Here is a 13,465-nt window from a genome sequence, read left to right as displayed (position 1 = left end):
ACTACTGCTCAAATTCGTGACAGCAAGAAATCTGTTTCTGCGCTGTAATCCAAATCTAGTATTGACTTTACTATCAAAGACTTTACTTGGCACAACAATGCAATAAAATAAATATAAGGAGAGGTTGCTACAGTAGTAACAACTTCCAAGACTCAAATATAAAACAAAGTGCAGAAGTAAAATAATGGGTTGTCTCCCATAAGCGCTTTTCTTTAACGCCTTTCAGCTAGGCGCGGAAAGTGTGTATCAAGTATTATCAAGAGATGAAGCATCAACATCAATAGGTATCTTAGATGCTCCCCCATCCAGTAGTGGTGCTAAGGGCTTTGTCAATTTTAGGCCTATAATAGTTTTTTTGGCTTAGGCACTTTAGAGACATACATGAACTTTTGCTCCTTACCCACATAGGCTTTCTCCTTAAACTTAAGAGAAGAGAAAGTTGAACCCAAGGTTCCCATAGCTTCTTCAAGTTCACTAATCCTATGAATTCGATTATCATGAGTAGCACAAGTTTCTAAAACAGCAATTCTCTCATTAATTCCACCTAGAGATTTATCAAGTTTATCAGTGCTATTAAGTAATATTCCCAATTTAGTCTCAATACTTGGAAGATCTTTCTCTATGGCCTCCAACTTTTTCATGACATCTTCAAGAGAGGTTTCAATTTTAGCTTCATTAACATGTGGTATTCCAACTAGACTCTCAATATTGCAACTAGCTTCTAAAGCAGGAGTGCCTAGGAAATTACCTCCCGCAAGAGTATCAAGAACATACCTATTCCAACTAGAGATACCAACATAAAAGTTCCTAAGTAGTATAATAGTGGAGTGTTTCTTAATGCACCTATGATGAGCATCACTAATTCTATACCAAGCATCTTTAAAAATTTCTCCCCCTTGTTGCTTAAACGAACGAACTTCAACTTCTGGATTACTCACTTTTAGTAGTAGTAAATAAAGCAAACTAAATAAAGTAAATGCAAGTAACTAATTTTTTTGTGTTTTTAATATGGAGAACAAGACAGTAAATAAAGTAAAACTAGCAACTAATATTTTTTGTATTTTTGATATAAGAGCAAACAAAGCAGTAAATAAAATAAAACAAAGCAAGACAAAAACAAAGTAAAGAGATTGGATGTGGGAGACTCCCCTTGCAGCGTGTCTTGATCTCTCCGGCAACGGCGCCAGAAATTATGCTGGCGTGTAGTTGACGTGGGAGTTAGAAATCTTTGTGGAGTAACTTTTCTTCAGGTCCCCGGCAACGGCGCCAGAAATTTACTTGCTGCGTGTAGTTGACACGTCCGTTGGGAACCCCAAGAGGAATGTGTGATGCGCACAACAGTAAGTTCCCCTCAGTAAGAAACCAAGATTATCGAACCAGTAGGAGTCAAGGAAAGACGTGAAGGTTGTTGGTGGCGGAGTGTAGTGCGGCGCAACACCAGGGATTCCGGCGCCAACGTGGAACCTGCACAACACAATCAAAGTACTTTGCCCCAACGTAACAGTGAGGTTGTCAATCTCACCGGCTTGCTGTAAACAAAGGATTAGATGTATAGTGTGGAAGATGATGTTTGTTTGCGAAGAACAGTAAAGAACAATTGCAGTATATTGTATTTCAGATGTAAAGAATTGGACCGGGGTCCACAGTTCACTAGTGGTGTCTCTCCCATAAGATAAACAGATGTTGGGTGAACAAATTACAGTTCAGCAATTGACAAATAAAGAAAGCATAACAATGCACATACATATATCATGATGAGTACTATGAGATTTAATCAGGGTATTACGACAAAGTACATAGACCGCTATCCAGCATGCATCTATGCCTAAAAAGTCCACTTTCAGATTATCATCCGAACCCCCTCCAGTATTAAGTTGCAAACAATAGACAATTGCATTAAGTATGGTGCGTAATGTAATCAACAAATACATCCTTAGACATAGCATTGATGTTTTATCCCTAGTGGCAACAGAACATCCACAACCTTAGAACTTTCTGTCACTGTCTCAGATTTAATGGAGGCATGAACCCACTATCGAGCATAAATACTCCCTCTTGGAGTTACAAGTATCAACTTGGCCAGAGCCTCTACTAGCAACGGAGAGCATGAAAGAACATAAACAACATATATGATAGATTGATAATCAACTTGACATAGTATTCAATATTCATCGGATCCCAACAAACACAACATGTAGGATTACAAATAGATGATCTTGATCATGATAGGCAGCTCACAAGATCTAACATGATAGCACAATGAGGAGAAGACAACCATCTAGCTACTGCTATGGACCCATAGTCCAGGGATGAACTACTCACACATCACTCCGGAGGCGACCATGGCGGTGTAGAGTCCTCCGGGAGATGATTCCCCTCTCCGGTAGGGTGTCGGAGGCGATCTCCTGAATCCCCCGAGATGGGATTGGCGGCGGCGGCGTCTCTGGAAGGTTTTCCGTATCGTGGCTCTCGGTACAGGGGTATTCGCGACGAAGGCTTTAAGTAGGGGGAAGGACGGAGTCGGAGGAGTCACGGGGGCCCCACACGCTAGGGCCGCGCGGCCAGGGCCTGGGCCGCGCCGCCCTACTGTGGCGTCGCCTCGTGGCCCCACTTCGTATCTCCCTCGGTCTTCTGGAAGCTTCGTGGAAAATAGACCCTGGGCGTTGATTTCTCAATTCCAAGAATATTTCCTTACTAGGATTTCTGAAACCAAAAACAGCAGGAAACAGCAACTGGCTCTTCGGCATCTCGTCAATAGGTTAGTGCCGGAAAATGCATAATAATGACATATAATGTGTATAAAACATGTGAGTATCATCATAAAAGTAGCATGGAACATAAGAAATTATAGATACGTTTGAGACGTATCATCGGGCCGTTGCAACTTGTCCACCTCAGCATTTCTTCGAGGAACCCGGTCAACCGGGCCTAGGGCTGGGCCACCCGGTGCAGGGGCCGGTCCAACCGGGCCACAGGCCGGACCATCCGGTCCTGACCGGGCCAGGCGCCGGGCCGTGACCGGGGCGGAATTTGTCGCGCAGTACATGTCCTCCGGATACCACCGGAGCAGGAGCCGGTTGGCGCCGGGACGTCCGGTCCACAGCCCGGTCCGACCAGGTCAGAGACCGGACCAGTCCGGTCCAAACCGGGCACCAGGCCGGGCCACCGCCGGGCGAAGGGGAAAAGTCCCCTTGATCGTGCCCGGTGTGCACCGGTCCAGGGGCCGGTCGGCGCCGAGCCAGCCGGTGCCACGACCGGTCTGACCGGGCCTGTGACCGGCCAGGTGCTTCTTCATTTTTGTCGAAGTGGGGGGTCTCCCTTTACTTTCTTGTTCCATTGATACACCATTATGCCTATTTGGCCAATACCTGAAAATAATCTCATAGACATGTATTAGACCAATTACTCTAGCAACAGTATCATTGTTACCAAAATAATGGATAAGGGTAAAATACCCTTACAGAAAGTTTGCAAAAGCACACCAAGAAAGTAAGTAATTACCGTTCTGACATTAGATGAAAGCCAATCAGGCACGTGGGATGCAAAATTCCACCCTCATTGTCGGAGCTGGTATAGAAGTGTTGGGTTCATTTGAACCCAACGAATTTCCTGAAGCCTTCACTAATTTGCTCTTTAACTTGGCTCATTAGTGGATGATCATCACATAACTAGAGCTGAACCCAATCATCTTTTCATCCAGCTTCGCCCCCACATGCTGCTCAAAGCACACCTCAGCCAAGCCTGTTTCCGCCGAGCTAGTGGGCAAAAATAATGTAGCATAAGAAGAAGAATGAGAAAATGGTGATGTCGTTCGTGTGTTAATGAATTTTCCTATTGTTTGCCATTGATGAATTTCCCATTTGTAACATATGACTGTTATGATGAATTTCCATGCGTTTTACTTCCCTACTCACGCCACAATACTACTTTCATTTGCTTGTAGATTACTATCTTGTTAATCCATGTGTGGTGGTTTAATTTGTTGGTAAGCAAGCAACCATACATGATGACATTACATCGTAAGAGCAAATTTTCCTTGCATACAGATAACCAAATGACTACTTGAATGCAATGATGGCAACCAAACACTTTGGAAAACATGATCTTCAGCTAGGCATGGACCTGGTTGGTGAACCGCGGCAACCAAACACAAACATTTTGTCGACGAACCAAACTCCCACGGGCCTGGTTGGTGAACCGCGGCAACCAAACACAAACATTTTTTCGAAATGACCAAACACAAGCATATGTGACTATGTCCTTTAGTTACACCTATGTTGTGAAAACTTAGCAGGAACCACACGTACTCCCTCCTTGATTTAATTCGTAACACGCTCTAAAATCCTCTACCAAGAACAAATATTGCATGTCCCGTGTCTGGTCACACGCGTGATCCAACAATGATGTACTCGGAGGGGCCGCTCACCGCTGGTTCGAGTGGGAGCACGACCAGCAGCGGCGCAGCCACTTCATGCCCTAGGTGGCGCCTCCAGAGCGACACCAATGGAGGAGGACGTCGCACGATCCACTGGCTCCCATTGGCCGGTCAAAAAGGAGGTCATCGAGGAAGAGGTGGTCTATCTGCCGCCACCGCTACCAGCGGCCCTAGCAGAGGAGGACGACGAAGAAGGGCCATGGGTCGAAAGTGACGACGAGCGGGACTAGGTTCGCGGTGGTGATCGGCCGCCAAGCCAAACTCTAGCCCATCTAAGGGCATCTCCAGTTGGGCAATCTAAATGATCCTGGGCTGTTTGAAACGGTCTACGCGGACGGGACATCTCGCGCACGCTCCATCGGCGCGACACAAAGGGATCAATTCGCACGAACCGAATCATTCGTTCCCCAAATTTAGGTCGCCGATGCATCGGACCAGACATCGAGCGCATCCTCCCTTTGGCCAACCCGGGCCTTCCCCCAGTGGGACGAAAGGCATAGAAAAGAACTCCTCTGTCCCAAACCCTTGACCTCTGTCTCCACTGCCACCCCCAGGCAGCGCCATCTTCTGCGCTTTGGGTTGCCGTTGGGGTCAGCAAATCCCAGCGGCCCATGCTAGCCACCAAGTGCGCTGGCTGTTGTCGCCGACTACGGCGTCAGCAAACTTTTCTGGCCGGCTGTTTCCGCCCCCGTCCGTCGTTGACTCCTTCCCATTTCTGTGAAGGACACAGACCTCGCGTGTTGCTGGAGTTGCCTGCACACTGTCCTCCATCACGCCACCGGGCATAGCAGCAAATCTTCTGCAGAGCAAGTTTGGCTGGCTCGCTCGGCGGTGCACTCACAATAACATTCTCGTACAGTCGCCAGAGTGAGTTCAAGGTATGAATCACGTCCAAGTTTCTTCTCTTCTGTTGCACCGGTGTGGGCATAGACATTGAAGTGATCAAATTTCATTATTTTGTGCAGATGAGTAGCAAGGCAATCAAGTTTTTCTACAAGAATGTCATCGAATCATCGTTAGACGAGGAGTTCGACAGTGAGACCGAACTCTTGTTCACCGCTACAAGCATGGCGCACGACCATTATCTGCTGCCAAAGCGCATAGGTGGGTCTTCGGTGAAGCTTAAGGCCAACGAAGACCGAGATCGAGTTGGTGGACACACTGGCCTTATGTGAGACTTTTCACCATTCCAATCCGATTTACGATGCGAAGACATTCCGTCGCCAGTATCGATATCGGATGGCCAGAAAGTTTTTTTTTTTGATAATCTTCATGGCGTGAGGACATATGATGACTACTTCGATGCCAAGCTCGATGCTACCAGCCGTAAGGTTGGCTTTTCATCGTACCAAAAATGTTTGGCTGTCGTTCGCCAGCTTGCGTACTGAGTGGTGATCTTGTTGATGACTACTAGTGCATGAGCGAGTCCACATGCATTGAGGTCATGTACAGGTTTTGCAGCGTTGCTATTGCGGTGTTTGGCGAAGTTTATCTAAGAGAGCCGACCACCAAAGACACTACCCGCCTCTTGCCCATCAAATAAAAGAGGGGGTTTTCTGGTATGCTAGGAAGCATAGATTGCATGCATTGACAGTAGAAGAACTGTCCATTTGGTTAGCAAGGGGAATTCAAAGGGCATAAGGAGGGGTGCACGGTATTATTGGAGGCAATTGTGTCGGAAGATCTCTGGATCTGACACTCCTTCTTTAGCATGGTAGGATCCAACAATGATATCAACATCCTTCAGTGATCCCCGTTGTTTGCTAGGCTTGCAAAAGGCAATGCTACTCAGGTTTCTTATGAGATAAATGGCCATTCTTATGACAAGAGTTATTATCTAGCTGATAGCATTTACCCTTCGTGGGCAACCTTGGTGAAGACAATCCGTAAACCCGAGGATGAAAAATGCAAGAGGTTCGCAAAAGAGTAAGAGGTAGCTCGAAAGGATGTATAGCGGGCATTTGACGTGTTGCAATCACGTTGGGGAATTGTTCGGCACCGTGCCAGAACATGGAGCGCCGATATAATGTGGGAGGTGATGACAACATGTGTCATCATGAACAACATGATCGTTCATGATGAGCGAGATGACAACATCTATGTGGTGACTGAAATTCCAGGGTGAGTTGGTTGAACCACAGACTAGGGCAGCATCTTGGAAATACTTCTTGCATATGCATAATTTGTTGCGGGATCAGACCACCCATGATTGTCTTCAAGCCGATTTGATTAATCACATGTAGACTTATGTGGGAAACTAACCAGGCTAGTCTGTTTAGATATTCAGTTTAAGTTGCCTTATTTGTAAAACTATGTGGTGTGTGATTGTGAACTATTTTTGTTTAAACAATATTACTTTTGTATAATTTGAATTACGTTATTTGCAAAATTACTATTTGAAAGGCAATGGCAAAATTGGTCGGGTCTGGCCTAAGCAAGTGCGGACCGAATGGGTCGCGCCGTTGTGCGTGCTACCCTGACAGGCCGGACATACACCACTATTGGTCGACTCAGATAGACAGAAAGGGACGATTTGAATTGGTGTTTTAGATTGGCCCGCTGGAGATATCCTACAGGGAGAGAGGTGTGCGCATGTCTGTGTGGACGGCCACCCAAAGAATCCAATCGGGCACATTATTTTTTCTAGTTTGAGAGGATCAGAGCAGAGATGCCCTCACTTGTTTGTGCAAATTTCCTCATACATGTTTAACGATACTGTGCTGAGTGTTGGCACGGCAACAAGCTCTGACACATTCCACCTCGTGTCGTTGATGAAAAAGGTTACCTCGCTCCAGTTTAGTCCTGCCGCTGGATCTATATGTGGAAAGAAAAGGCAGAAAAGACCCATATTAACGCAAGATGCACTGACCTAACAGAAACTGGATCTAGTCAAGAATGTAAAATCGATGCCTAATTTGAAGTGCAGGGAATGGCAGATTGGCACCGAGACGGAAGGGGAACAGCATCAACTCTCTCTGGGCCACAGCGGGCAGCACGTGGTTGAACTGCTGGCCCAGCCTGCTGCCGCTGCCAGCTGAATCCTGAAATCCACAAGCAGGGATAACTTCTCCTCCCTGCACTGCAACTCCATGATTAACTAGAGAAGAATATATAAAACTCATCTCCGATCTACAGTGAGTAGCACTCTCTCACTTAGCTGTTGCTAGCTGTCTCCTTTCCGCCCATCATGTGACCTCCATCCTTGTTCCTACCCAGCTGCTGCTGCCTTTATCCCTTTTTAAAATTTTCAGACATCTCTAACTAACTAACTCACTCATCAGAGAGTATAGTTAAATGACACCCTTAACATGGCCAGTTACGACTCTATGATACTCTGCAGTGAAATGCCATCTCATTTCTTATCATGAAATACAATCAACAAACCATTTGTATGTAGTAGCAAAGTTGGTGACTTTATGTGGCATTGACATTACCAAGTGAAATTATTGTCATGAACGTACTGCTAGCACAAGCTAACTACCATATCTCTTGGATCTAATCTGATTGATGTGCAGTAGTCCTAAACACATGCAGCATGATGCCCCAAATAATGGCCATCAAATCACCAACTTATAGCATGCATCCACACTGCCCCCACCGTGCATGTGATGTGCACCTACACACTTGCACGATATATACGAGCATCTCCCCGCCTACACTCTCTCTCTACACTTGTAGCACCGATACACATACATCTATAGCGCATCTATAGCAGCGTAGTGCTAGCTTGTAGCGGGGAGCAGGAGGAGGAGAACACAGTAGCGCAAGAAATGGCGCACCTGCCGCCGAGGGCGCCGAGCGCGGCGGGGCAGGACTGGTCGTCGGCCGGCGACTTCCTGGGGTTCGCGGCCGCCAGGCGGGGCGCGCACCGCCGCTCGGCCAGCGACTCGGCGGCGTTCCTCGAGGCCGTCCCGATGGACGACGTTCTCAGCGGCGGCGCTGACTTCGACAGGCTCGACGACGAGCAGCTCATGTCCATGTTCTCGGACGTCGATGCGCCGGCCGTGTCGTCCGACGGCGGGGGCTTCATGGACACGGGGGACGCGGAGGAGGGGACCGCCGGCGCGCGCGCCCCGGACGGCTTCGGCGACCCCAAGAGGGTTAAGAGGTCAGTCACATTTGCTACAAGAGTTAATAAATCTTGTTCCTTTTTTTACTAGGGTAAAAAACAGCACTGTACTAAAAACAAAATTATGCTATCACTGAACATTGTACATCGATTTGGTTGCCGAAATATCCTAATACAGCGGCTATGTAGTAGTACATTTTTCCTGTATTTCTCTAGAGCCAATTATTTTCTACTACTAGTAAGTTTTCACTAAATCAGAATTTTTTTTCCTTGGAAAAACAATGTACTTAGGGTGTTCCTGAATCACGAGTAGTTGTTCAAATCTACAACCCTGCATACAGCTATCAGGGACTCGCAGGGTAACAGTTAAAAGTCGATTTTGTTTAAAACTGGGAAAATTTACTGTAAATGCTTACAAGATGACATTTTTTCCGAAGCACAACTCCTAAAGTGACAGAGAGCACATAAATGTAGGGTAGACTATTTCACATCTGACCCCTCAGAGACAAAATAAGCAAACATTTGTAAATCTGCATCTGTAATTTCAGAAGAGGTCTGAATAATTCTCAAATGAGTATGCTCTGTTGTCAAAAGCTTACTGAAATGCGCCTTATTATGATACTGTAAGTACAAGTAACCTGAATATACTACCAAACACCAGGAATCTAATAGCAAATTGGTTGGGTTTTCAGAATTTTGGCGAACAGGCAGTCAGCCCAGAGGTCAAGAGTTCGGAAGTTGCACTACATCTCTGAGCTTGAACGCAGCGTCACCGGTCTTCAGGTGATCACTTCATTTCTCTTTCGTTCACACAGACCACAACCACAACGAAATACTACAAAAAGATATAAAGGGAGACACCAAAGTTGTCTTGCATACACTGAATTGTGTATACTTCTCCACTTATGTCTGTCCAAATAGATGTTGTCAATTTCCTCACCATGTCTGTCAATACTCAATCCACACAATTAGTCCCTAATTTTTATGTGTGAAGAATCAACTATCAATGGAATTCTTGAAGAGCAGAGTATTTGCTATTACTTGAGGCAGTTCAGAAACAACAAAAGGAGAGACTTACCAACTGAGAACCCAATTTTTGACTGGTGGTTTACTTCGTGCAGATGGAGGTTTCAGCACTGTCTCCTCGTGTGGCCTTCCTGGATCACCAGCGGTCATTACTGACCGTCGGCAACAGCCATCTCAGGCAAAGAATTGCCGCCCTCGCACAAGACAAGATCTTCAAAGATGGTATCCTTCCTTCCTGTCCATCTTGGCTACTTTCTTCATTTCTCTACAGCAGATATGAGCTCTGAATCTCTGATGCCGTATCCAGTTTGACCCACCAACCAGCAAACTGAACACTTTGGTCAATTCAAAGAAAATGCACAATTCTACTTGCATACAGTTTTTTATGCGAACCAAAGTTACTCCTTAACAAGGAAACTAAAGATTCCTCAAAACAACTTTTTGATTATCTCTCTAGTTAAGTGTACCATTGAGGCTATTTGCTTAAACTCATCCGAAACATGCAATACAGCTCATCAAGAGGCGCTCAAGGAGGAGATCGAGAGGCTACGGCAGCTGTACCACCAGCAGCAGATCAAGGCCACAGGCGGTGCCGACATCGCCACATCTGCTTCAATGCAGGCCAAGCAAGAGCTCCTCGTGTGCGAGGGAGCAGCGATGCGATAGCGAGGCGTGTCGTGGCGCAAGCAGCTTTTTGTGGTGATTTTTCTTTTTCTTTTGCTGATTCATCGTGTCGAAAGACATGACTGTTATTAGATTATTTGTGCAGTTCGATACGTTCATTGTTTACTTTGTATGTGGTTTGCTCACCCCAGCGAAAATTGTGCTGGGATGGGAGTTTTCTGTGGATGTATTGTTTGGACATTTGTGTTGGTAAAGAAGATGTTCTCGAGATAGTTTCTTGCATTTTTGTAGTAGTGTCATAGTGCGGTTTTTGCAAACTGGCACGGGATACAGCAGTAACTGCAGGAGTGTGCATGAGTATGAATGCAGGAGCAAGAGGTGGAAAGGGTGGGCATGGAGCGGGCGCAACTACGCTTTGCTCCTGCCTGCCCCTAGTATGTCCTAATGTGCATGAATAAGCAGTCCTAGCGTGCATGTTTGTCTTCCAGTTCTCTGTCCTTGTCCACTATTTTTACACTTCTTGTTTTTTGTTTGATTAATTCTAAGTCAAAAAAATACCTCGCTGTTTCTCGGGTTCCAATTACTGGGAACGACACTTGCACGCATGATGCATCTAAAAGCATTATGTTCTTGGCCAATTTGTTCATGTGTTTTTTTTCCATTTCTCACATATGTCGACAAAATTGTGATTACTATTGTCATTTCTTGCTTGTTAGTGTCTTAGTTTCCTTTTTGGGTTATTCCTTAGGGCTTCTGGATGTTCTGTTTCTCCAAGATATTTTTGTGATATACTACTAAAATATAATCAAATAACACCAGTATAAGTCCAAACCTCTCACGTGGGTTCGATGTAGGCCGCATAATATTTTCTAATACTACGTGAGCATGGTCTTTTACTCGAGACTTCTTGCCTCTCATACCATATAGACGTCTACACTATTGTAGTCTTTAGACGTGGGTTTGATGTAGGCCGTATTTTTTTGTTTTTTGTCTTTTCTTTAATACTGCCTGAATAAGATCTTGAACTAAAGAACTCTTGGCTCTAATACCATATATAATAGATGAACTAGGCATCACAATCAGCTGAACTGATGGAAAGAGGTTAGGCAATATATTAATACTTCAACATAAATTTCCTTAGGTAGGGAACAAAATGGTCAAGGACTGAAATGTGCTAGTAGACAATTAAAAAAAGGCATAATATGATATTCATAATGCCTTGAGTATGTACTAAATGATGTTTTTGGGATGTCATGTTCATTCATCCTGATTTAATGATAACCTGACCAAGGTCCAATTCGGAGAAAACAGCAGCTCCATGCAATTCGTGTAACTAATCGCCTCTTCAATAATGGGCTAGGAAAAAAAAATCTAACTGCATTTTGTTTCTTGTAATCTACCACAACCTCCAAGACTTGTCCTATTTTTCTTACCAAAATGATTGGGTGAAGCAAAAGGGCTTTGACTGGGTCTTATGATTTTTACCTCCAAGAGTTGTCAAACTTCCTTTTTTCATCTGTATATTGTAGTTTCCCCATATGTTAGGGGGCTTCCTGCATATTTGCGTCTGTACATGTAGTATATATTGTGGCCTTTGGCCCCCCTGGTAATAGAACAAGCATATTGTCCTAACATGGTATCAGAGCAAAAAATGGTCCTCCTCCTCCTCCTCTAGTACGTATGGCTATCATTGAAGCTTGTTCCGGCCGTCTCTCTCCTCCGGCCGCCGGTCCTCCTCCCCCGGCTCTTCCCGTCTCCGGCCGACGCGTCCCCGTCCGCCCCGGCCGGCTCCTCTTCTTCCCGGCCGGCTCTTCTTCCCGGTCTCTCCGTCACGCGCCGCCTCCGTCGCCTGCAGTCCGCCGCCAGCCGCCGCCAGCCGCCGCCCTCCTTCCGCCGCCGGCCGCTGCCCCGTCCGGCCCTGGTCGCCCACCCGCCTGGGTCTCCGCCGCGCCCCGTCCGGCCCTCGTCTCTGCCGTCGTCCTGCGGGACGGTTTCGATAGGTTGATTCCCGATCCGTTTTGCTTCCGAAAAGAAAAAAAAAAAGAAAGAGTGTTGATATGTCTTCCTCGTCGGGCTATGTTGCGATTCCTCGCTGCCTGGTGATTTTTGATGGCGCGAATTATCCTGATTTCGTTGCCTTCATGCGCGTCCACATGCGCGGTCTTCGTCTTTGGGGTGTGCTTTCTGGCGAGGTCTCCTGTCCGCCGCGCCCCGTTGCTCCTACGGTGCTCGTTGCACCGACGCCCGTTGCCCTTGCCCCCGATGCTACTCGGGCGGTCAAGGATGCAGCCAAGAGTGTCGATGATATCTGCTCCGGCTGATTATGACCGGAAGGTCCAGGAGCATTCTACTGTTGTTGCGACGTACCGGCTGGATCTGACTGACTACACTCAGTGGATAGATGAGGATGCTCGTGCTGTTGTTGTTCTCACCGCCAGTGTTCTGCCTCAGTATGCTGCTGAGTTCATGGTTCTTCCCACCGCTGATGCTCAGTGGGCTTTTCTTCGTCAGCGCTACCAGCCGTCTGGGGATGCTCTTTACCTGTTTGTGGTCCGCCAGGAGCATGCCCTTCAGCAGGGTGATTCTACTATTGATGAGTTCTACACTCAGAGTGCTGCTATTTGGCGTCGGCTTGATTCTCTTCGTACGGCTGTGTGTGCCACCTGTCCCTGCTCGTCCGACCGTGCGCGCGGATCTGGAGTTTCAGTGCGTTTTTGAGTTCTTGTCGCGGCTCCGTAAGGAGTTTGAGCCGTGCCGTGCGCAGCTGCTTGCCCGTGGTCGTGTTCCGCTCTCTGAGGTATTGGCTGAGCTTCGTGCTGAGGAGACTCGTCTTCGTGGTGCTGGTCTTCTTGTGGTTCCCTCTGTACTTGTTGCTCGTGGCCCTCCTGTGCCGTCTGCTCGTGGACCTCCTATGCCGTCGGCTTCGTTGCGGTCTCCAGCACCGCCGATACTCTCAACTCCTCCAGTCCAGGGTCAGAGTCAGCCTCAGCAGCCTTGTGGTGTCACAGTACCTCCCTGCCCCTACTGTGGCAGGTCTGGCCACACTGTCTCTAGCTGCTGGCAGAGGGATCCTGATGTAGCCCGACCTACGGTCTACGCTTCGTCATGCGCGTCAAGAACCACACTCAAGGCCGAGGTCACGGAGGCATAGAAGAGAAGAAGGAAGAAGATGCGTCCGAGGTCGCCAAGAAGAAGAAGTCGCATGAAGCATCACCTCCGGGCCGGATTGTCCACCCCATCAAGGCCGGACAATCCGCCCTCCCCATGCACTTCCAACACTTGGGCCTAGCCCATGTAACCTCCCTCTATGC

At 47.0% G+C, this 13,465-nt stretch overlaps 1 protein-coding gene across 1 annotated transcript; it reads left to right on the top strand.

The window, feature by feature from the left end:
- Positions 1 to 8,205: 8,205 nt before the first annotated feature.
- Positions 8,206 to 10,387, top strand: LOC124687096 (basic leucine zipper 19-like). Its single transcript, XM_047220936.1, has 4 exons — positions 8,206 to 8,543; positions 9,197 to 9,287; positions 9,626 to 9,752; positions 10,042 to 10,387. The coding sequence occupies exons 1-4, from the start codon at positions 8,206 to 8,208 to the stop codon at positions 10,194 to 10,196; spliced, it is 711 nt and encodes a 236-aa protein (XP_047076892.1). The 3' UTR covers positions 10,197 to 10,387.
- The last annotated feature ends 3,078 nt before the right edge of the window (positions 10,388 to 13,465 follow it).

Source organism: Lolium rigidum, chromosome 2 (genome assembly GCF_022539505.1).
Source record: "Lolium rigidum isolate FL_2022 chromosome 2, APGP_CSIRO_Lrig_0.1, whole genome shotgun sequence".
Classification (NCBI taxonomy): Eukaryota; Viridiplantae; Streptophyta; class Magnoliopsida; order Poales; family Poaceae; genus Lolium; species Lolium rigidum.
The sequence above is the reverse complement of the archived record's forward strand: the minus strand, read 5'-3'. Positions and strand labels throughout refer to the sequence as shown.

Bases quoted from the DNA above. Each gene is read 5' to 3' on its own strand.
- LOC124687096 (XM_047220936.1), top strand. From the start codon at position 8,206: ATGGCGCACCTGCCGCCGAGGGCGCCGAGCGCGGCGGGGCAGGACTGG. The intron at 8,544-9,196 runs GTCAGTCACATT...TTGGGTTTTCAG, and splicing joins GACCCCAAGAGGGTTAAGAG to AATTTTGGCGAACAGGCAGT. The intron at 9,753-10,041 runs GTATCCTTCCTT...CATGCAATACAG, and splicing joins AGACAAGATCTTCAAAGATG to CTCATCAAGAGGCGCTCAAG.